General features: G+C 36.6%; 1 protein-coding gene across 1 annotated transcript in view; it reads left to right on the top strand.

The window, feature by feature from the left end:
- The first annotated feature begins 9,328 nt into the window (after positions 1–9,328).
- Positions 9,329–25,305, top strand: part of AKIRIN2 (akirin 2) — a 33,577-nt gene continuing 17,600 nt past the window's right edge. Inside the window, exon 1 of the mRNA XM_001366959.5 lies at positions 9,329–10,185. Coding sequence (XP_001366996.1) covers positions 9,951–10,185 — 235 coding nt within the window. The 5' untranslated portion in view covers positions 9,329–9,950. The remainder of the gene's footprint in view (positions 10,186–25,305) is intronic.

The following is a 25,305-nucleotide window of genomic DNA, read 5'->3' as shown; positions in this document are numbered from 1 at the left end:
TTTTCTCCTTGATTTCTTCCCTATATATTAAGCCACCATATATTTCCAAATTGACTTGAGTATTTTATTTAGGATATCCCCTAGTGACCAAAAATCAAACTTAAATAAGGTCACAACCCTAAATTATCCTTACAATTGCTAAGGTCATTTACTCCTATATAGTTATCTAATCTATTCCATTGATCCACCATTCTATTTCTTAGGCCAACACCAAATTATTTTGATAATTGTAGCTTTATAGTACAGTTTGAGGTCTGATACTTCTAGGCCACTTTCTTTCAGATTTTTTTTCCATTAATTCCCTTTATATTCTTGACTTCTTGTCCTTCCAGATGAATTTTTAAATTATTTTTTCTAGTTCTATGATTATTTGGTAGTTTGATTGGTATAGCACTGAATAAGTAAATTCATTCAGGTAGGATTTGTCATTTTTATTATAATAGCTTGGGCTACCCATGAATAATTAATATTTTTCCAATTGTTTAAAATTGGCTTTTTGTGAAAAGTGTTTTGAAATTGTGTTCATATAATTCCTGTGCTTGTCTTGGCAAGTAGATCCTCAGGTATTTTATATTATCTAGAGCAGTGGTTCTCAACCTTTCTAATGCCGTGACCCCGCAATACAGTTTTTCATGTTGAGGTGACCCCAAACCAAAAAATTATTTTGGTGGCTACTTCAAAACTGTAATTTTGCTACAGTTATGATTCGGAATGTAAATACCTGATTTGCATTATGTATTCTCATTGCTACAAATCAAACATAATTTAAACATAGTGATTAATCACAAAAACAATATTTAATTATATGTTGAGAAATATTAATCCAGCAGGAGGCAGCCTGAGTGCTGGGGTGGGAGGTAAGTCCTGCCTGGACAGGGGGTCTGCAGATGCTGCCTTCTTCTTCCTGTCATCTCCCTCCATCTCCAGCTGAAGCTGCACTTTGCTGGGGTTACTCGGCTCTGTTATCTGCTCCAGGAGTTATCTGCTTCAGGACTTGTTCTTAACCCCTCCGGAGCCAGAGCCCAGGTGCTCTCTCTGGGTCTCTGTTTGAGTCTGGTCTCCAGGCAACAGGGTAAATCCATCACCCCTCAAAGGGGAGGGCTGCTGATAGGTAACTAATATTAGTACAATATACTGCCAGCAGGGTCCCCGTTCTTTCCAAGATCTTGCTGTAAAGTAGCTCGCTTTCTCAGTAGCTAAAGCCATTGGAAATATGTATTTTCCAATGGCTTTAGGCAACCCCTGTGTTTTGATCGTTCGACCCCCACCAGGGTCACGACCCACAGGTTGAGAATCGCTGATCTAGAGTTATTTTAAATGGAATTTTCTTTCTGTCTCTTGCTGTTGGACTTTTGGTAATATATAGAAATGCTAATGATTTATATGAGTTTATTTTGTATCTGCAACTTTGAGAGAAATTTTTGAATGATATTTTAATGATCACATGAATTTAAATATATAGTATATATAGAATGACTCTATGACCAAGTGGACCCATGTGAAAATTGATTTTTAATATATTATATCAATTTCTATTATATCAATTTCTATTTAAGGGTCATGGATAAGAAACAATTTTTGTGTATTGTGTCTTGTTTCTGGGTCACAGACTTTGTTTTCTACATTTTCTTTATTCTTTGGAATCCCAATGAATGTCTTCATTTTGACAAAATTTGGTTAATAGAAAAGTAAAACAAAGATTCTCTTCCTCTCTATGTGACCTCTATCACATGGGGATGAGAAACAGTGGATAGTTTGATGGACCATCTCTTAATTTACCAATTAGAGATATCTTGGGATGTTCAAGGGAGGGGTAAAAAACATGCTCCTAAAACTCTATTTATATCTCTGCCTGAGGGAGATTTGGAGTCATTGGTCATTCAAGGGGACCGCTGACTTATGTAAAGGATAATTTTAGTGTTGTGACCTAAACTATATTAATTATTGGCTGCCATGGATATCCCAAATAACAAAAAAAAAATTACCCATCAGTCTGGAAATTTATGGTAATTTAATTAATATAGTGGAAAGAAATTAAGAAGAAGGGAGAAGGAAAGGGTATAGGATTTCTCTGGCCTGGCTAGTGCCAGGGGGAAGATTAGAGGCTCTAAAAGGTAAGGTTTTGGAGAGGAAAAAAAGAGGAAGGAATCAGCCTGAACTCCAGGAGGGCTCAGCCAAGATGCCTGAACCTGAATTAGCCCAAGGGCAAACTCACTGCCAAAACTCAGACGAATAACTGCCACCATGCCAAGATGTCGGAACTCTTAGCACGCTGCCAATCAGAGATGCCTCTCTGGAAAAAGAGCCGAAAAGAGCAAGTGACTTGCTCTATATAGATGGTTTTACGCCACTTTCCTGCATCTCATCTGTACCAATGTTATCTTAGGTTGACTTAGGACAGCCCAGGTGTCTGTCAACTATTTCTGCACATGTCTGTTGAAGGCCATCTTCTTAAATACTTAATCCTTGAGTATGGGTGCAGACATTCCTGACCTTGTTAAACTAAATAGGGTGGAGAAATGTAGAGTTCCCAATACTTGATTCCGTTAAACCAAGTATCTCCATTGTTACTAATCAGGAGATAGCTAAATCAGATCTTCTAAAGTATGGTCTGAGTAGGGTGGAGTAGTTTTAAAATTCACACCTATCACTTTCTTGGTTATAAAGTTAGGTTAATCAATAAATTGACATTATCCAAAACTAGCTTCTCACAATAATTCTAGTTGGAATACCCAGAAATGACCTTAACAACGACTCTGAAAACTCATGGCAAGTTTTAATAATTAGGGATCATGGGAGTGACAACATATGCATAAGGTTTGTTAAAATATGATAGAAAATAGGCAACAAATTATTTGAGGGAAGCACTTAAGTGGTTGGTAGGATCAGGAAAGGCCTCATGGAAGGAGTCATTGGGCTGATTCTTGAAGACTTGGGATTCTAAAAGGCAAAGGGGAGGGAGGTATACTTTACAGGCAAGAGGTAACAAAGACAAGGAGCCTGAATGGAGACCTGTGTAACAGGAGGAGTAAAAAGGCTAGTTTATATAACAAGTGTGACTCAAGCTGCTCATTCATGAAATTATTGAATTTTTGCTTCAGAATATATTTATTGCACACACATACACACCCCTCTCAAATTAGAACTACATAGTCTAAGACTTGCTCAAGGCCAGATTATTAGCCTACAAGAGAATAGCTATCATTACTTACTTTTCCTTTGTATACTTTCTTTGTCCTCACACACTGGGAAATTCCTTACAAATCCTTCCTAGGAAGAAGAGAACTTTCAAATTTAGGGTGCCTTTTTCCAGTGTAAGAGTTCACATCTCCTTAATAATTTGGTTGACTGATTAAATCAAGCCCCTGAGATATCCTTAAACTCCCTACAATGGTTTAATTAGGTTTGCCAGAAGAATGACTCACCAAATCAGTTCTGATTGAGGAGCACTTTAGGAAGTGTTTTTAAAAAGTATAGTCCCAAACAAAAAATGTTATCCTGGAACACAAAGTCCCTTATTTCAATTTTTATCCAGTGACTTCCAATATTGTACAATTGCTTGGTTTTTTCTTGCTAGGTCTAAGTTGCTGCAAACTATTCTAAGTATTTAAAGCCTGTTAAAATTTGTCTTGAGTTTTTTAAGTCACAATATGAGCAGTAGTAGGCCCACATGGATCACAGAACATTAGCTGTACTATATATTTAGATTCGTGTGGCCTGATTACAGTTATTAAGGTGTTATTTATAGTTTTTTTCCTTGACCGCTAAAATGAAAATTAACTTCTAGTTGATATTAGACTGTTGGGCCTCCTAGTCTTATTTACATTGACACTGAGAAATTTTTTTTCTAACTGGTTCTATCCCAACTGGGTTACTATTTTTGGTAGATACATGCTGAGATGTATAGGATAGGAGAAACAGAAGCAGTGCAAATAGGAGGCCCCTTTATACTAACCTCCACCATATAATGTGCTCTGCTGCCAGACACTACCTAAGGCCCAGTTATTTTTTCTGTTTGGTCTGATCTTATGAAGAATAGGAAAACTTCTGGTGTGAAAACCCCTGCCATTTAAGGAAGTGACAAATTGTGCTGAAACTTAGAGTTTACTAGGGCAATGAGAAGTTGCCTTTGGTCACAAAGCTTGTATGTATCAGAGGCAAAGCTAAAATCCTGTTTTCTAGATTTCAAGGCCAATATCCTTCTTTTCAATCAATCAAGAGGCATTTTTTCCTAGGTATTGTAAGGATAATTTTAGCGTTGTGACTTAAAATCTAAATTTAATTGGTCGCCAAGGAAAATCCCAAATAATAAAATACCCAAGTCAGCTGGAAATTTTATGGTGATTTAATTGATATAGTGGAGAAGATTAAGGAGAAGGAAGGAGGAAAAGGAGTAGTATTTCTCTCGCCTGGCTAGTACCTGGGCAGGAAGATTAGGAGATCTAGAAAGTAAGGTTTTGAAGTGTGAAGGAGGAAGGAACCAGCCTGAACCTCTTCTTAGTGTAATGCTTTTAAGTCTCTGATATAAATAGTATTATTAAAATAAAATGATTATGTAAAAATATAGTTATCAAGTTACTTTTTAAGTTCATGATTCTAGGTTAAGAACCTCTGGTAAAAGGTGGTGCTAGAGCTTTGTTGTGAAGAAAGAGGGATTCTATGACAGGGGATGAAGGAATGAATTCCAAGCATGGTAGGTAGCCATTGCAGAAGGGCACTGAGATAATAGATGGAGTGTTGTGATAAGGAGCAAAGAGAAGACTAGTTTGGCTGGATCACTGTGTGTAAGAGGGGTAGTAATACAATGAAATTAGAAAGACTGGTTACAGTCGGGTTGCCAAGTGACTACTATGTCACATGCTTACTACTTATAAGCTAAACAAAGTTCATACTTAATTCTAGAGGCAATGGGGAGCCACTAAATTTTAAGGGGAATGGCATGGTCAAATCTGAACTTAAGGAAAATCATTCTTGTAGCACTGTAGGAAATGGATTAGGAAGGGGAGAGACAAGGTAGGGGGAGAATAATCTTGGTGAGAGGTGATAAGAGTCTGAACCAAGGTGGTAATTATATGACTAGAGAGATGTAAGAAATGTGATTGAGGAAGCATTGGCAAGATTTGGCAACTGACTGGATATATGGAGTGAGGAAGAGTGAGGTCAGGGATAATGCTAACATTCAGGAGATTGAAAGGATGGTGGCACTTTCAACAGAAATGGGAAAATTTAGAAGAGGTTTGAGTTTAGAGGGAAAGATCATGAGTTCTATTTCAGATATGTTGAATTCTAAATGACTTTGGGGCATCTAGTGTGAAATAGCCAATACGCAACTGGTGATTTGGAATTAAAGCTTAAGGGAGAAACTGGTGCTACATATAAAGATCTGTGAGTAGTCTATAGAGATAATCATGAAATCCATGGAAACTGATGAGGTCACAAAGAAAGAGAATGTAGAAAGACCGGGGCTCAGAACAGAACCTTGGGGCTTCAGAGTAAGAGAGCAAGACATGGATGATGAGTAATCAAAGGAGACTGAGGAACAGTTAGACAGGTAGGAGTATGAGGAGAGAATAGTATCAGAAAAATCCAGAGAGGAGATATGTAGCAAGATCAGTCAAGAAGGATGAGGACTTAGAAAGACCATGAGACAATTTAAAAGATATTTAGTAATTGGAAAAGTTTCAGTTTAGGTATAAAGTTAGGAATCAGATTGCAAAGGGTTAACAAGGACAAGTGAAAGAAGCAGCATATAGACAAATTTTTTTCCCTATAAATTTGAATGATATAGGGAGGAGAGATTATTGGATGATATATTATGGGGATAGTAAGGTCTAGCTAACAACAATCTATTTTTTCTCCTTTCTACCATAACCATTTCCTTTTGTGGGGTAAATATGTACAGTCAGGCAAAACATTTTTATTCTCCATCATGAGTCTATCAGCCCCTCAGGAGGTAAGTAGCATATTTCATTATCAGCCTTCTGAATTCATGGCTGCTCATTGCATTGATCAGAGTTCTTAAATCTTTTAAACTTGTTTTCATAGTGTTGTTATTATATAAATTGTTCTCATGGTTCTGATCCCTTTACTCTGAATCAGTTCACACAAATCTTCACAAGTTTCTCTGAAAACCTTTTTCTTAACAATCCAAAGCATTCCATTATATTCATATGCTCTAATTTCTTTAGCCATTCTCCAGTTGATGAGTATCTTTAGTCTCTAGTTCTTTGCCCTAATGAAGAGAAGAAGAGGGAGCTCACATTAAATGGCTTCAATTTTCTCAATAAAGTAAGTGATCTTCAGCTGAGAAAGATGGAGAAAAGTAAGGTATGAAAGGCTTGAGAAGACAATGTTATCTAATGTTAGAAGCAGCTAAATGTTGTAAGTAGGTAAAATATTGGATTTGGAGTCAAGAAAAAGTGAATTTAGAGTCTACCTAAAATATTGACTAATTTTGGCAATTCATTTGACCTCTGCATCAATTTCCTCTTCTTTAAATTGGGGATAATATTAACACCAACCTCACAGGATTAAAGGATACAATGTATCCTTTAAAATTAAAGCTTTGCAAAAAGCTTTAGCACTCCATAAACTCTAGCTGCTATTATGAGGTAACTAAGTGGCACATATCTAGCAGTTGGAGTTTTGGATTTGGAGTGTCAACACTAGAATTAAAATTCTGTATTGTATCAGCCTCATTTTCCTCATTCCAAATAGCATCTATTTCAAGGGGTTGTTGTTAGGTTTGAATGTAGTATTATGCTATATAGCTTTTATTATCATCTACCAAATCACAATTCCTCTCAAAGGTCCAATTAGGAAATGTCTTACCAGATTTGAAGTCAGGTTCAAAAATAACTCCAGGGAGCTAGTGATGGCAGAATTTTGCCAAAGATCCCAATGCTTTCTATTTATGTCAAGTAACTTAAAAACTGCAGATAGATGCTAGCTAAACCACAGCCACTGTGACAGCCAAATGCTAAAATTTAATCAAATCTTTTAAAACATCTAAACAGAGGTTTAATTTTAATTTTCATATTAAATCTTCAATAAGTGAATCCTATCCTCATAAATTTAGTGTCAGAACTAGAGACCTTAGAGATTAATTTGTTAGATCCTTCTCACTTTAGAGATGATACCATTTCTCAAATCTTTTTAAATATGAAAATATCCTTTGAGAACATAAATCTTACGTTGTTGTCATTTACAATCTTTTAAAGGCCATTCTATCTTTTTGTATTTATTCAAAAACTCAATTTTTAGATCCTTGAGGAGAGGGGTTATCTCATTTTGAACTTTATCTTTGATGTTGGTTGGCACACAGTACAGAACACAATACTAAAGTCTTATTGATTGCTAGGCTATAAATGTTCATGGCTTATTGATTCCATGGATTACTTAAAAGTTACATTTTACATCATAAATTTTAATATTGTTTATGACATAGTCAAGTATTTGATTTTACTGTCCAAAACTGGTCAGTGTTTTGTTATGTATGTGTGTGTGTTTTAACATAGCAAACTCAAAACAAAAGATAACATGGCTTTATTTACATACACTTAGTCATATATCAGATTTGGAATAAATGATTGCTGATTGATTGAAATGGGGAATCACCTTGGCAGCTAAGAGGGTGATGGATTGAATTAGGGGAAGAATGGCTGCAGAGAGACCAATTAGGAGGGAACTGCTTCATCACGCTGGCCATATCCACTTCTGCTGCTTGCTCTATCCTCCAAATCCTACCTCTAGAGAACATACCCAGAAGGAAGCTAAGCAACTCAGTTCTAAATTCCTTGGGACTATATATATTTCCCTGGCCACTTACAATGCCCTTGACTTCAAGCTTTGCATTATGCCAACTTCACACACCGATTTTCTATTTCTTGCTCTGAGAACCATAATCAAATTGAAACTACCATTACCTCTGAAAGGACCTGTCAACTCTTACTAGTTTCACTCACAATCTGAGACTTGCCAAATTAAAACAACCTTTCCTGGCCACCTCTCACAATATGCAATATCTCCTCCAAATTAGTTCTTCTAATTCACAGTACTTGGCAAAGAGTAAATGCACACATATATATATATGTGTGTGTGTGTGTGCATATACACATATATATATTATTTACTCATTCATTGTCATTTCTACCTGTGATGCAAAAGACAACCATGACCAATTACTGTGAAGAGCAAATATAATTGTAAAACCTTTATAACTACTATAAGATCTGCTATCTATATGCCACAAAAATGAAGGAAAAGAAAGCATCATAATAAAATGTTTTGAACTAAGGTCTTTAATATTTAATTTTCAAAAAAAAGATACTTGATTCAACATATAAGTCTTGCTCAGAAGACAGTATCCATGGCATGATGATAGTTCATTTAAAATGCAACTTTTTTCTTAATGTAACTAAATATGTAAGGATTTTGCTGTTTGATTCCTCTAGATGATTCCTGAAATGCTGTACAACCTTTGAAAAAGGATTTTGTCTTTGTTTCCTCTATCTCCCTATCTGTACTTGTTCAAATAGTTGTTACAGATGTGGTTACGACTAGTCATTTGGAATAAATTTAACTTTCATAAAGAATAAAAATCAACATCCTATAAAAATAACACGGAAATCTAGCATTTTCAGCTAAAAAAAACCAAACAAACAAAAAACCAAAAAAAAACAAAACTTTGTTTATACATTGTTTGAACTCTTCTGGGAAAACAGAAGGTATTTTAAGACACATGCCAATAGTTTGGCTTTCACAAAAGGTTTTGTAGAATTTATAAGGGATTTGGATGAAAGAAGCTGGGGGTGAAGGCAGTCATCAGGTTGTTTCCATAATCTTCCATTTTCTTAGTATAGTCCCACTTTCCAAGTGCAAGGATCAATACTCTATAGTCTGATACAATAAAGGCTTTTTTCTCCCCTCCCAGCTCCAGTAATTTTCTATAAAAGACTGAGATCCCCAGGGCCCGGAGTGACCAGAGCATTTAGTATTTCCATACAAAAATAAGCCTCCACCTATTCCTTTATTTAAGTAAACATTTACCAAAAGCCAATTATTTCCTCTTCAGAAACTGCACGCCCCTTCTAAACTCGCTCTTTCTTTTCCAGCTCTTTCCTTTTCTTTTTCTTCCTCACTTTTCCACAATCAATCCAGTAAGGCAGGGGATTTAAATTCCATCCCGGAAGTTGAGCTCTCACGCGCGGCACGGCGGGATTCGTAGTTCCGGATCCCCCTCCCTAACTGCCTTTTCCGCCCGTTTTCCCTGGCGGAGAAAAACTACATTTCCCAGGAGACACTCGCGGAACCCGCCTCCGTGCGCACGCGCTCTGTTGCCGCAGGATTTGAATCGGCGGCGTTGTTATTGACGCCATATTGGGGCTGGCGGCTGGTGGGGAGAAGTCATATAGGGGGGCGGGGGGGAAAGGGAAGCGGTTAGACAAGCCTTCCCTTCAGCTGCCACTGCCGTCGCCGCCACCGCCGCCGACGTCGCTGCCGCCTCCTCCCAGCTATCCCCCCTGGCATTTGTCCTAGCCCCACCGCACCCGGTCCTGCCCGGCGAGAGTCGCGTCCCGGCTTTACACTTCGCAGGGCCCGAAGGGAGACTGGCAGGCTGAGAGAAGGGCCCCTTTCAACCAGGCGGAAAGACTCGAACCAGGGCGGGGACCGGGTCAGAGGCTCCCGGGAGAGCGGGAGCTGAGCAGGAAGGAAGGCAGGCAGTCAGGAAGGCAGGCCCCCAGAGGGACACCCCCCCGGACGCCGCCGGCTCTCGTCACCCCCGTCCCCCTCCCCTCCCTCCTACCGCCGGTCCGTGCCGCCACCGCTGCTCCCGCCGAGGCGGCGGCGGCGTGGTCCGCATCGGCTGCTCCTCTCGGCCGTCCGGCCCTTGGGGGTCGCCGGTTCCCCTCCCCCGCTCGCCCGCGCCTGGTTCCCTTCCGGCCCCGGTCATGGCGTGCGGAGCCACTTTGAAAAGGACTCTGGATTTCGACCCGTTGCTGAGCCCGGCGTCCCCCAAGCGGCGGCGATGTGCGCCATTGTCGGCGCCCGCCTCGGCCGCCGCCTCCCCGTCGTCGTCGGCCGCCGCCACCGCTGCCTCCTTTTCGGCCGCCGCCGCCTCGCCGCAGAAATACCTCCGGATGGAGCCGTCCCCCTTCGGCGAGGTTTCCTCTCGCCTCACTACAGGTGGGTCCTGGGCCCCTCTCGTTCACTGGGGGAGGGGAACCCCCCTTCCCCCCGACTTCAGTCCTTTGCGGCAAACGTTGGGTTCCAGCTGTGTGCCGAGCCGGGCTTCGGGGGCATAGTGTAGACTGGGGGACCACGCCGGCCCTCAGGGAGCTTCCATTCTACTTGTAGGCCTGCTGGGGGAAGAGGCCCGACGGGAGGAAAGAGATGGCGGGGATGGGGGGATGGGGTGTCTTGTTTTCCTTTCAGCCTGTATAAAGTCCCATGAATTATGGTAGAATATTAAGGGTCGTGGGTTGGGGGGGGGGGGCTTTTTTTTTTTTTTTAATTTGGCGTCCTGGAAGCAGATACAATAGGAAAGGCCGTTTAGAGAGCGGGGTGTGTGTGTGTGTGGGGGGGCGGTAAGAAGGGAGAGACTAAGGGAACCGTGGGAGGAGTGGGAAGGGGGAGATCTGGTTTCTTAGAACCAGGGACCGAAATCGAGGTGTTAAAGAAGAGTAGAAACAACCCTGGTGGAAACGACTCTCGATAGGTTCTCTTAACCCCAACCTGGGGGAGCTAGAGGCACCTTTGGAAACCCCCACCCCCGATGATTTATTGACCAGGATTGACCGGCCGAGCCTTTGAGGCAACACCTCTTGCTCGGACTGGGCCGGTTTTCGTGGTGTGGGGGTGTGGGCTGGGGGTAGATGACCCTAGGGAGCTAGGCGGGTCTGATATCCATCACCCACATAAACGCCAATTCAGCCGAGTCGAAGTCTATTTCATATATGGTAGGTTCAGCAACAAAGACAATGCTCTTTGAGGGCACTGAAAGATACACCGACTTTAAGACCTTGAACCACTCCAAAGTTTTTCTGGAGAATATATTTGTATGTAAAATATTAGCTTAAATTGAGTAATTAATGGCTTGGATGAGGAAAAGCCTTATCTGGCCAAAAGGTGTTGGGGAATGCACCCTGGGTGTTGAGTAAGAAAGGAATCAACCCCAAGCGCCTTAGGATATTTTCGTGTTTGGTTTCGAAACCACTGAAAGTGACGGAGGGTGGGGGGTGGGGTGGAATGCTTTTTGGCTGCTTTATGTGTGCCGGGTTCCTATGCCCCCTTCTTGTGTGTACTTTGAAAGCTCCAGTTCGCTTGGCACACATTATCACGGTATAGGCTTTTGTGGGACTGAGAGGTAAATCTGCTTCCATCCTTTGTATGTAGCTTGCTAGCAAAGGTTTTGTGTATTGGCCTTTGATGAAGCATTTGCTACTACTGGCTGACTGGTTTGGTGACTCAAGGGATGGTCACCAAGCCTTTTATAGAATGGATTAACCAAATATCCAATTATTGCCAATTTAGAAAATCTTTGGGGGAGGCCTGATGTGAATGCAGTAACTTCCATTCTTACCTGATTGTCCTAATTCTTTTTTTTCCTTTTCATATTAAGATTGCATTTAAGGTATTTTAAAGATAGTCTCAAATTCATAGAAGATTCAAAATATACCCCACAAAAAAGCCCTCCATTTTTAGTGTGCAGTATTTTAAATTAATTCATCATACACAAGGAGCTTTTCAATGTAGCATTAATGAGTTTTGATTGAGCAATGTTTCCAAAATGTTTAACCTGAATTATGACCGCTTTCTGTGGGAAAATAATGATCCTGGATTTATGGCTCCAATTTTTGGCAAAAAGATTGTCAATTGGATATTTTAATCTTATAGCAAGGAATATGATCCGCCAAATTTTTTTAATGCTTTTTTTTATAGTTTAACATTTTTAATGAGATAGTGTTCATTGAAAATGCAGTTACATTTGAAAAATAGTTGTCCTTAATTCAATAAATCCCAATGTCAAAGGGAAAACATTTGGAAGTTAAGATTGATATAGATAGCATTTGTCCTCAAAGTGTAAATTTGGTAAAGGCAAATTATATTAAACATATGGGGCTGTTGATCTGATATATCTGAAACTTTTCCTTCAAGCTTAATTCAGAATTATTTCATTATTCTGGTGTTAGAATCTGTCCACAAATTTGGGTTGATTTAGTTATATGGATTCAACTTACTCTTTTCATAAAGGAGTACCTAATATTTTTGAAGTAGTTTTTATTGACATCTACCTGAAGAGTTTGATCAGAATTTGCCTTATATTCTGAAATTTGAACTAAGCTTTTGATTTTTTCTTGTTAAAGTGATAAATTAATCAGATTAACAAAAACATACCAGTCAGCTGAAATAGTTTATCTTTAAGTGGAATGGGTTGAGATGTCATAAGTTTCATAAATTATACTTGAGTTAATTTTAGGTTTATCATTAGCAAGATTCTGTGTGTTACAGTGGTTTTGAACAGCTTCCTACTATAATGTATGTTTGTGCACTACTGTCATAATGAGAGCATCAGTATTGCACACCAGCTATTGAAAAGCTGCCCCCTTTTAAGTTTAATGACAAAGACAATGTATTATGTGTCTAGAAAACAATGTTTCCTTTTATTTCATAGAAATACTTGTGTGCCTAAGTACTCTTTAAATGAAGTCAAATATTAGGTTGAGAAGTCAGTGAATAAACATTTATTCAAAATGTCTATTATGTACCAGGCATTAAACTTAAGTGCTAGCAAAAGTGCAGTCTTAAGAAAGGAATCTTACTCTCTAGGAGCTTACAGTCTAATGTGGAAGCAGACAATATGGAAACAACTATAGAAGCAAAAGTTCTCTAAAGAAGGGCAAAAATTAAAGGAACCTACAATAACTGCAGATTGTGATGCGATTCTTTTTTTCACTTCTTTGATATAGGAAGTACTAGAATACATTTAGAGTTTCCATCTTATAACAGCTTGAAAAATTAGAATACTAAAATTAATTTTTAATTTTCTGACCATTTTTTTTTCATATTACTCCTCAGTTAACTTTTTCTGATGTTATCCTAGGATTTTACACACAGAATTAAGGAATACTAGAGTCATTCCTACTGGTTCGTTAATCTAACAGAATTTTGGAACAAAAAGAATTTAGTTAAGTTGGTCATATGTTAAAGCTTGTCCATCTGGAAATATCTCAAGAAGTAATTCATTCTCATCTTAGTAACAACCTATTATCAGAGTTGCCAGTAGCCTCTTGAGAGCTCTCGTGGTATAGTTTTTTTCTTCTCGGGTTTAGTATGATTCCCATTCTTGGCTTTTCAGCATATCAGGCTACTATATAAAGTGCTAGAGCTTGGCATATAGTATTTTAAATGACCTTCCACTTAGGATTGCCATTAAAATTTCCAAGAACAGAAATAGTTTTAAAACTTTTAAAATAAAAAATGTTAAAGTTACAGTTGAGAAATGTTAAAGTTTACATTTAAAGTTACAGTTGAGGTTTGCAAAGTACTTTTCATATTTTCATTTGGTCTTTACAAGTTAAACTGAAAATTAGTGACTTCCTCATGGTCACACAAGAGTCTTGTACAACTTTTAGAACAAAAAATACAGTGTAATAAAAAGGAGTATATAGGTGATGCAGCGGATAGAACATCAGGCCTGGAGTCAGGAAGACCTGAATGCAAATCCAGCCCCACTAGCAGCTCAGTGACCCTGGGAAGGTCACTTTAACCCTATTTGCCTCAGTTTCCTCATCTGTAAAATGAAGTGGAGAAGGAAATGGCAGACCTGATCTTTGCCAAAAAAGCCTCATGTGAACTCGTGAAGAATCAGAATGTACATCACTGTGGTTGCCAATCTATTTTGGGTATCATTAAAATTTTTATTTTCCTAATAATTGTACCAGACTCTTGGAATCATACAGGAATTGGGTAACTTTGGAGCTAGAAAGGATCCTGGAGATTAACTCAGTTCAACAGGCTCCTTTTACCTTTAAGGAAATTGTTGAGGGTCTGTAGTTATTGGCAAAAATAGGACTAGAACTTAGGATTTGCGGGGTGGAAGAGAAGAGAGTACTCTTGAAGGATCTTAGAATCAGAAGACCTTAGTTTTGAGTTCCATCCTTGCCAACCTAATATTAGCTCAGGGACCCTGGGCAAAAAAAAAAATAATAATCCTAGGTATCAATTTCCTTATCTCTAAAATGAAGGTGCTGGACTAAGCCACTAGATCTCTGAAGTTCTTCTAGCTTTAGTAGTATTCAGAGTCTTAATTGTGGATATAACATTTTATTCATTCACCATTCATTAAGCCTTAGTGTGCAGAACATAGTGTTTAGACATTGAAGAGATAAAAGTTTAGATAAGAATTCCTACCCTCATGGTACTTAGAATGAGTAAGTGATAATTGTAATGTACAATATTACATAAAAGCATTTGTTGCAAAATAGTGCCATGTAAGATCTAAGGAAGAAGGTCTTATTAATAAGACTTAGAGATATTAGTGTTACTATTGTTCCGGTTTTAAGTGTTAGATTCCTTAGGAGTTCAGCAAATGGATTGGTTGAAATTAAAATTCTTTTATAAAAACTTATATCAGTTGGAAATTTGCCACTAATTGGAAATTGCAGTTTAGGGATAGCTCTGGGATTGTGTATCAGACATTGATGCATGCTTTCAAATTGAGACACCAGCTGGCTTAAATGAAGTATAAATGGTTCTAGGCAAACTAGTGAGATATGTTGGAGGAGGAAGGAGTCCCACATCAGATGTAATTTATATTGAACTGAAGTGTTTTAATATTTTGTGGTTATTTAGACAGCTGTAAAGTCACTTCCTTTTTCAGTGTATTTGAAAACTAATCTGTATGCTTAATAATCTCTGCTTTTGGACTTGATACTTTTAATTTTTATTTTGAAAATGGTTTTCACTAGCTTTAATTTTCTTTACTTATTGAAATATGTTCCATTGTGAATCTTTGTCCTTTGATATTGGAACAGTGGATAGAAGCTCAGTAAATAGAACGCCAAGCCTGTCTGGAGATGGGAGGTCCTGGATTCAAATTTGGTCTGGGACACTTCCAACCCTTGGGCAAGTCAGATGACCCCAGTTGCCTAGCTCTTACCAGTCTCCTTCCTTGGAACCAATACTTAGTATTGATTCTAAGAGAGAAAGTAAGTTTTTTTAAAAAAGACAAGAAAATTCCTAGTAACTTAAAGGGATGAATCATATGACTAAATTAGCAGGTCTAGTAACCTCTTAGATTTGTGCTGTCAGTGAGTTAACGGCTCTCTTTAGTACTTGTCCTATTTCTAAGGACTAAATTAAAGCAGAGTTGAGGTAGAAACAAGTATTTGTGCCACTAATAACTTAGTCATTTGTTATGTGTACATGTTGATGCAGGTTTCCATGCTTTCTCTAATGACTATAGATAGAGAAAGCCTTTTCCCCTCAGCTCAAAATTACAGGGTTTGGGGAAAGAGGTATGAAATGTAGTTGTATGGTATGGAAACATTGGAATTTGAACTTTTAGGAAAAGAAAAATGTGTATCCTGCTACTTTTGAAGTGTTTTTGGATTTCTTTTTTGTTAGAAAATATAAGGAAATTTAGAGCTTTTTTATATTTGGTAATGTTCTGAGTAGGCTCCTTGAACTCGCATTTGTCTGAGGCTTAAAAAATAATGAAACCTCTAACTTGAGAGTACAACTATGGAACACTTCTTAGATTAGTGGAATATTTTCAGAGCAGTAGAAAAAACCCTGGACTTGAAGTCTTTAGACTTGGGTTCAAATTTTTGGTTTCATTAACTTCTCTCAACTGGTTTCCTCATCTGAATTGTAAAAAAAAAATAACTGGCTTTGCTCGAAAAGAGTTTTGAAAATATTGTAAATTGCTCAATAAGGTGTCATGTGTTATTTCCAATAATCAAGTTGTCTACAGTCTAAACGTCTGGGTAAATTGAAGTAGGTCAGTTGTTGGACTATAAGAGAAAGAGGAACAATAGAAAGAACATTGGAGGAGCAGCGAGGTGGCACAGTTGATAGAGCACCAGACTTTGGTTATCAGGAGACATCCTAGCTGTGTGATCTTGGGCAAGTCACTCAAGTCCAATCATCCACCCTTTTCCAAGATGGAAGATAAGAGTTTAAGAGGAAAGAAAAGAACATTAGATTTAGAATCATGGGTTTCAATCTTAATTCAGTCACTTGACTATCACCTTGGAAAAGTCATTTTAAGTTTGAGTCTACTTTTCATCAGACCTTTTTATTTATTGGTATCTTGTTTTTATATTAGTCTACAGATATACCTCTCTTCCCTTTTTCCCTATTCAGAATCTAGACATCTCTTGGAATAAAGAATAAAGGGGGAGGAGGGGAGAAACAGTTGAGCAAAATTCACCAAAACATCAGTTAAGTCTGACAGTACTTGGCAATATTCCACACTTGTAGTTTACCATTTTTGCCAAGTAGTTTTTTTACTTCTTGGGCCTTTGTAATTACAATGGTTGAGTGTTTTTGTGTTTTTTTCTTTAGAGTAATTGAGGCACATTTACATGTAATAATTTCATTTCCTAAGTTTGACCTCATTGAGGTACTAGGTAAATGACTGCTTATTGTATCTAACTTGTAACTTGTATTACTTCTCAATTTTACAAGTTGGTTTTAAAGGTGATTGTAACTGTAAACTGCTTTTAAGCTTTGGTATAGACTAGAATGGCAAACACAGATCTTAATCTTGAGTACCATATTGGAAAGTATTTAACAAAATAAATAAAAATACAATGAAACAGGTAATGTTAATAATATAATTTTCTAAGACTTTATACAGGATTCTCATTATTATATGGTTTAGTGGCACTTATTTCTATTTGAGTTTGGCTCCACTGAAGCAGACAACTCCATCTTCTTTATAGCAACATGGAGATAATATGTGGTTGTAATTGAGCAGTTCTACTAGACACAGTAACCTTTCTCTAAGGTGCTTGAAAAAGTATCCTTTAAAATGTTAAGCCTTTCAGAAAGATGGGGATAAATGTGGATACACATTAACAACTCTGGAAACCAATTTGATGTTTGCTCAACATAGCTTAAAATTTCAGAAACTTATATTCCTTTTTGAGGTTCCAGTAGAGTAGAAGTTCATGGAAAGCAGCAGCTGGGGATTTATATCCCCAGCACCTTGCACAGTATCTGGCCAAGTGGGTACTTGATAAATACTTAAGTCAAACACTTCCTTAACAAAAACTATGAAGAAATATTTTAAAATAAGATTTATGTACATATTTTTTAACAGTTAATATCCTTTTAAAATAACCAGGTTTTCTGGTATCTGAAATTTCTAAAATTAAACATCGCTTGATCTTTTCTAAAAGACTTTCTCTTGATCTGGGCTCTTAGGTACAAATGGTAAATTGGATGTGCTGAGAGCTCTTGAAGTAGTCAATGTGTTTTATGAATATGTATATGTATATACAACAGATGTGTGTGTTTCTTATTTAGGTATTTCGGTTGCTTGACTGTATATGATACCCATTTGGGGTTTTCTTGGCAAAAATACTGGAATGGTTTGCTATTTCCCTCTCTATTTTACAGTTCATTTTACAGATGACTTCTCAAAGGCAAATAGGGTTAAGAGACTTGCCCAGAGTGACACTGATAGTAAGTGTCTGGGTCCAGATTCTTACTCAGGTCTTCCTGACTCCAGATCTGGTCCTCCCTCTCTTGTGCTGCTCACATGCTGTTTTCGTTCTTAACATACCCCCATGTCCATTTTTTTAAAGAGATTAAGAAATTTGAGGTATCAGGTAAGGGATGGCAAACCAAGCCAGAGTCCTAATTTTCTTACATGTCCTAATTGTTTGAACTTGGACTAGAACCTAATTCTTAGGTAGTAATTTGCCCACATCTAGATCTGTCTGTCTTTGTCTCTGTCTGCCTATGTGTCTCTTTCTCTCCATTTTTCTCTCCTTTATACTTTGCTTGTTGGGTCATAACTGCAAAAAATGCATTTTTTAAATTCAAAAGAATTAAAAAAATAGAATACCACAGTATTTGGCAAATAAATGTGGTGGTCCCATATTTGCCTTTGAGCCATTATATTGAGTGGTGAGTATTTGTGTTCCCCAAATTTGTGAATATTTATAATCTTGTTTACGTGTTGGCATAAATCAAGCAAGAAAAGTTTAAGGTAAGTAGTATGTAAGATTGGCTTTGTTTTAAATGAGTTAATTATGGTAGTTCACATTTTTATATTAGCCTTGCCTATGGGCTTTTAAAGGTCTAGACAAAGATTGGGATTGTTTCCAAAGGAGATATGAACTGTGGGTATAGAATGTTTGCATATATTGTCAGATGTGGTCATTTTGGTTGGTTTTACTTAAAATTTTCTTTGTAGTTATTGGGGGAAATACAGGTGTATAAAAACATTAAAATATTTTTAAAGAATAGGGAAGTAATTTATTTAAAAGTATTCTTAGAATCAGACCCTTATTTTCATTAGTAGAGCAGGGTTGTTAATGATAAGTCCATAGACAAAGTTGGTGAATTTTGAGGTTTGTTTGTCTGGAAGTTTGTTCATTTGTACAACTAGTTAAAAAAAAAAAACCAATACTCTGGAAAGTTATTAACTATTATTTTGTTTGTAAAATTAAGGTCCAGGTTCTTTAATAAATCATTTTTGAAATATTTTCCTAGCTTTGGCAAATTAACTTGCCAGTTTAACATTAATTATCTTAGTGGATATTTGTCTACTTTGTTATAGTTAGCATTTTTTGTTGGCAGTCTGTAACAGCTTTGGAATGGGTATGCTGGTTAAATCTTGAAAGCGGAAAAGTGATTCTTACTCATGGTTGGGGTTTGTTAACCAGTTAGAATTGGGGAATCTATTTTAGATTTGAGATTTTATATCAACCGTTTCCAATGCTTTTTTATAAAAGATTAATAATCTCAAGCTCAACCCCTTACCATCACCCTTTATATCATTTCCCAAATCTTGTTACTATTTTCATAATAACATCTCAACTTCCTCTTTCCTTTCACAATTAACAACTTGAGTTCAGTCCAGTTACTATTGCCGGACTATTGCAGTATAGCCTTCTAATTCATCTTCCTGCCTCTGATTTTCTCCTCTCATTCATACTCCAGTGATTCCCTAGTATTTCTGGGATCAAATATAAACTCCTGTTTGGGTTAGAAATTCTTTTTTACATATTTCTTTCATTTATTGTTTTTTATTTTAAAACCCTAACTTTCCTTCTTGGAATCAATACTGGGTATTGGTTTCAAGGCAGAAGAGTGTAAGGGCTAGGCAATGGGGATTAAGTGACTTGCCCAGAGTCACACAGCTAGGGAGTGTCTGAGGTCAGATTTGAACCTAGGACCTCCCACTTCTAGGCCTGGCTCTCAATCCACTGAGCCACCCAGCTGCTCCCATAAATTCTTAATCCATGTCATACACTAGCCTTGGGTATCTGTCCCTTTGGCTCTTTATTGATTCTGTTTGCTTCATCTTTCCCTACTCCAGTCTGCTCTCTAGTCAGATTGATCTTCTTAAAGCATAAGCCTGGCTAAGTCACCCATCTTGTACTCAATAAATTCCATTGATTTCCTTATCACCTCCTTTTAAAGACCTCCATAATTTGTATCCTTCATGCCTTTCCAGTCTAATTACACTATATACTCTGCCCACCCATCCCCAGTACTCTGTGACCCAGTGATATTGTCTACCTACCTGGCCAATATCTTAGCACACTTTCTCAAAATGTGGGTATTTTCACTATCACCCCTGCCAGGAATTCTTTTCCCTCCTCATTTCTGCCACTTGGTTTCTTTTTAAATCTTGGCTAGCTAAAGTCACACTTTCTATAAGAAGCTTTTCCTACTCCTCCTTAAATAGTGCTTTCTCTGAGATTATTGTCAAATTTTCCTGTGTATCTTTAATTTGTACAGTTTCTTTCCTATTGTCACTCTGGCTAGATTTTAACTCTTAGAGATCAGGAACTATTTTTTGCACTTAGCACTTAGAATAATCTCTAATATCTAATAAAATGCTCTTGATATGACTTCATGTCCCTTCCTATATTTGTAATCTTTTATATGTTATTCCCCTCTACTCTCAGCATATGCTCTAGCCTATCTTAATGCTTACAGTATGCTCTATCTCCCATCATTGTGTCATTTCAACCATTTTTTTTCCTGACCCTGAATCCTCCCCTTGTGACAAAAACAATTAAGAAAAAATGTGGAGAGACCTTGTCTGATTCTCACATGTTCTGATTAACCCCTCCCTCTGCCATCAGGAAAATATGCTTCATCTATTCTTAGGATATTCTTTTTAGTTTTTCAATTTACTCATCAGCTTCATCTTTGACTTTGTTGACATTATATGTACTGTGTTCTTTTTTAACCCTTTAAGTACTTCAATGGAATTGACTTGCCAGTGATTTTTCAAAAAATCTTTAAAGGCTGCTTTCATAAAAAAAAGGGAGATTGAAAATAATAAGCAAAAATATTTTATTCCTATGCAATTATTGAATATACTAATACCTTACTATTCCCTTTTTCTTTTCAAAAATTTTATTTAGAATATTTTATCATGGTTACATGATTCATAATAACTTCTAACTAACAGAAGAGGTATCACATTATTTTCATGTTGTGTTTACCAGTTACAGGGCCATCCAGGTGAATAGAAGAATGGGATAGATGACTAGCTCAGTCATTTCCTGGTAGAGTCCTTGGAAATTAGATTGAAACAATCCTGATGTGGCATGGTTTTTTAAAAATTTATAAATCTAGGAGAAACAAATCTTCATAAATTAAAAAAAATATTATTGGTGCATACACACACGCACATTTTCTTAATGATTTCCCAATGCTTGTTCCATTAGTATATATGTGGAGATTTGTTAGAAATATTTCATGACTCCAATTTCTGAAATATGTACAAGATGTTAGTAATTTTAAGCTGAACTTGAAGTAAAATTCATTACAGAAATCATGTTCAGTTTGGATTGTTGCTTTCTGATTAATTTTTGGTTTTTAGGATATAACATTCATTACAGAAATCATGTTCAGTTTGGATTGTTGCTTTCTGATTAATTTTTGGTTTTTAGGATATAACATATTAGTATAGGACAATTATTTATTGTAATTGATGGCATGTTAATTTACACATTTGTATTTTTAAAGGTTATATATAATATTTAACACCTTTTGCTTACAGATTACAATCTAAGGGAATGTCATAAATTCTTTTTATCATAAGTTTTAAGAAATCATAGGTACCAAGTAATAATATCTAACACTTATATACTGTTTACTGTGTGCAAGACAATATGCTAAACACTTTCCAAATATTTAATCCTTAACAGTCTTGAAGGATTACTCAAGTTCTTGCTTAGGTGATCTGTGTGAATGATGTTTAGGCTGAATTATATAAAGTTTTTAGAATTTTATTAAATTAAATTCTCTATTCAGTCTTGAGAATAGGTAGGTAGTGATATCTCCCATTACATATTTAAGCCTTATCTTGAATAATTTGTTCAGCAACATCTGTTGCTTTCTGAATCAGGAACATTGTATTTAAAGTTTGAGTCACATTTGCTTAAAAAACCATATCGGAGAGCTTTCTCATTAAAAGTTTTTTAGTTTTTCCTGTACTGATATAAATGTACATATTTGTTTGGCGTTGGATGTTTGGGTTCGTAGAATTTAGGATTGTAACTGTGCACTTTATAGGGCTTTCCTTAAAAACCTAGTTTTTACAACAGAATAGAACTCATTATAAGCTATCTTCTTCATGGAAACAACCTGCAGCAGATTCATTTTTTGTTTAGTAGTAAATTGGGTCTATATTTTAGGAGCGGTGAAATGCTTGCTCTAGGGTGTCTGTATGATTCTATAGACAGAACTGGATGGGGCCATTCATTTTATACTTGAAACTAAGGTGTAAGGTAAGTGACCTATAATTATTAGGGTCATTTATATTTATAGTTTCTTTTTCTTTGTGGAATTGACCTGAAATTTCTACCATGCCTTGGAAGATGGTTGCTAGCTTGCATTGGTAGGAGTTTCATCATCTGTCAGTTCCTTATACCAGTAAAGTGATAGGTTTATTATCTATCTATTCCTTGATTGTAGTTGAAAGATTAAATGGGTAGTTTGTTTTGGAAAGAAAGGTAAAGATTTATTTGTTTGTTTGTTTGTTTGTTTTGGGTGGAAGAGTGAATGCATCACCTTGTGGGAATCAGGAGTCTTTTTATATAACAGTGTAAAGACTTAAGTTGTAAAGGGATGATTTGGAATGAAAAAGGCTAGTGATAGTAAACACACACTCTCATTCTCATTGAAAGATTTTGAAACTTGCCTGCTAGAGAACTGTAATGTAAGGATTATGTGATTTTCAAACCCAAGACTTCAGTCCCAATGTGTCAAGTCCCATTTCCTCTCCCTTCCCCAAAAGTGGGCAATATATATACATTTAGGTAAACCTTATTTTGTATCAAAATGATATCTCTTTTCCTCCCTCCTCCCACCCCCACCCCCATCCCCCACTTTCTGTCTTAGAATCAATACACAGGGTAAAGGTTTCAAGGCAGAAGAGTGCTAAGGGCTGGGCAGTTGAGATTAAGTGACTTGCCCAGGGTCACACAACTAGGAATGGCTTAGGACATACGTATTTGATCCCAGGTCCTCCTGACTCTAGGCCTGGCACTATTTACTGTGCTACCTAGCTAGCTGTCCCCAAGGTGATATTTTAAAAAATTGATTTCCTCATTTTTTGATACGACATTCATTCCTCCTTAGTTCCCTCTTTCCAGGTGAAACTCTTCCTTATAAAGAAAAGCACTTTTAAAAAGCTAACTAGCCATTTCATATCAATAGTTTATATTTCTATTAAAAAATTGATAATTTCAATATCAAATTCTAGGACTGAAATTATTCATTATAGTTCAGAGTTCTGTTACTTTTTAGTATTAGTTTACATTGTTATGGTTGTGTATATGTCATATGTTTTTACTTGATTCCTTTTCATTTCTTACACTCATATACCACAATTTGTTTAGAGAAATTTCATTGAAAAAAAATTTAATTAGTACTTGAGAGTGCAAGAGGTTAAAGTAAAGATATGAAAGATTTTCATTCTCTATAATTAGTGGACATCCATTTTGTTTATATTTTACATTTTTTGCTATGAGAGTGCTTCTATGATTTACTTTGTTTACATATGGCTTATCCTTTGGCATTAAAATTCTTGGGAAATATGCCTAATAGTATCAGTATGAACAATTCACCCACCTTTTTGTACAGTTGTTTAGTTTTTAATTGTAACATAGAATTTTTTAAATACATTCAAGATTCTGCCAGCTCTAGTATACTATCTTCCTCCATTTCCTCTGTTTAGTTTCCTTTTTTTTTTTGCCAGTTTTTCTGGGCATGAGGTAAGATGGACTTTAGTTTACATTTCTCTTATTTGTGATTTGAAGTCTTTAAAAAAATAGTTGGATCATTTCTCATAAACTTTAATGGTGATAAAAGCAATGTGGATAAGGTATCAACAAAAAAACCTCACAGAATATGAAATTTGTAGAAATCACTATTTTTCTTATTAATAACAAGATTCAGGAGGAAAAGAAATCCCATTTAAAGTAAAAAGATATTAACTGGAACATCTTGGGGTGGATCAGTGGATAGAGAGGCCCCAAGCCTAGAAACAGGAGGATGACCTTAGATACTTTTTGTAGCTGTGTGACCCTGGGCAAGTCAATTAACCCCGATTCTCTAGCCCTTACCACTCTTTTGCCTTGGAACCAATACTTAGTATTTATTCTAAGATGGAAGGTTAGGGTTTTTTAGAAAATAATATTAGCTACTTTAGAGTGCTAGAGGTTTGAAATGAAGATGTAAAAAATGGATTTTTAAAGGGTTGAGGTAGTGAGGAAAGCTGGAAGAATATGAATGAATGAGAAGAATTTTAAGGGCTTAAGACATTGGAGGTAAGATAGTTTGGATGCAATAGATGTAAAAGTATTACTGCCCAGGAGTTTGGCCACAATCATGTTGAAAAAGGGATATTAGGGATTTATGGCCCATGAAAAATGAAGTCTTGAGAATGAAGGTTGGGTTAGGAAGATTTATGGACATGGTATGCTGAATTCTTTGAAGGGAGCAGTCCAAAGGTTAAGACAAAAAAATATATATATATATAAGATGATGGTTAATATAGAGTGAACTTAGGAGGGTCTTGCACATTCCTCCTGACACATGGTATGATATGAGTAGGAATGAGAGGTCAGCACTATAGAGAATAGCAGGTGGCAAGTGTTAACTTGAGCTGTGGTTCCCAAAATATGACCCTTGTATTTCTAAGAGTGATGTTCCCTGAGACCTTTTTAAAGGGTCTCTGAGGGCAAGACTATTATTTTCATAATACTAAGATGTAATTAAAAATATTACTCCACTCTCCAACTGCATATGTCAGGCTAGATTTTCTTCATATGCTTCAACTAAAATAACATTGTAACAGATGGCATACAGAAGCAGATATGAGAATCTAGCTGTCTGTTAAACCAGACATAAAAGAGATTTACAAAAATATGTAAAACAATGCTACTGTTAAAGTTTTTTTTTTTGTTTTGGAAACTTTCATAAAAATCTTTTAGCATGTAATTTTTAATTTTAAGTTTAGATTTCAATTAGGTATAAATTTCTATTGATATAACCCACTTACATACACAAAATTTTGCTCTTGCAGGGCAGGGGGTCTTTAATATTTTAAAAAAGAGTAGAGACCAAAAAAATTGAAACCTTTGCTCAAGAGAAAATCAGGTATCAATCATAAATTGTAAAATATCTGAAATTGGAAGGAGTATAAGAAGGAAGAGATCTAAAACAAATAGATTGGTTATTAGCAAAGAGGTTTTAGAGAACAGAACTAGATAATTGTTTTGGGGAGCAGTACAAGGAAGAGAGAGCATTTTTCTTCCTGTACTTATTTTTTCATAGAATGATTCAGTTGGATTTTCCAAATGTAGGAGACTTTTTAGTGACAGGAAGAAGACAACATATGGGGCAAAAGGGAGAAAAAGAATGAGTAAAAGAAGGTAAAAAATAGTTTTGACAGAAGAAATATGGGGACCTGGTTATTTTCTTAGCTGCTTTTTTTGATCATGTTTTATAGTTGTTTGAGGTACCACTGACTTCACATTCTTTTGTCAGACCAACTCAATATTTTTTGTTCTGAAAAGTCATTATACTTTTTCCTTTCTC

This window comes from Monodelphis domestica, chromosome 2, assembly GCF_027887165.1.
Source record: "Monodelphis domestica isolate mMonDom1 chromosome 2, mMonDom1.pri, whole genome shotgun sequence".
NCBI lineage: Eukaryota > Metazoa > Chordata > Mammalia > Didelphimorphia > Didelphidae > Monodelphis > Monodelphis domestica.
The sequence above is the reverse complement of the archived record's forward strand: the minus strand, read 5'-3'. Positions and strand labels throughout refer to the sequence as shown.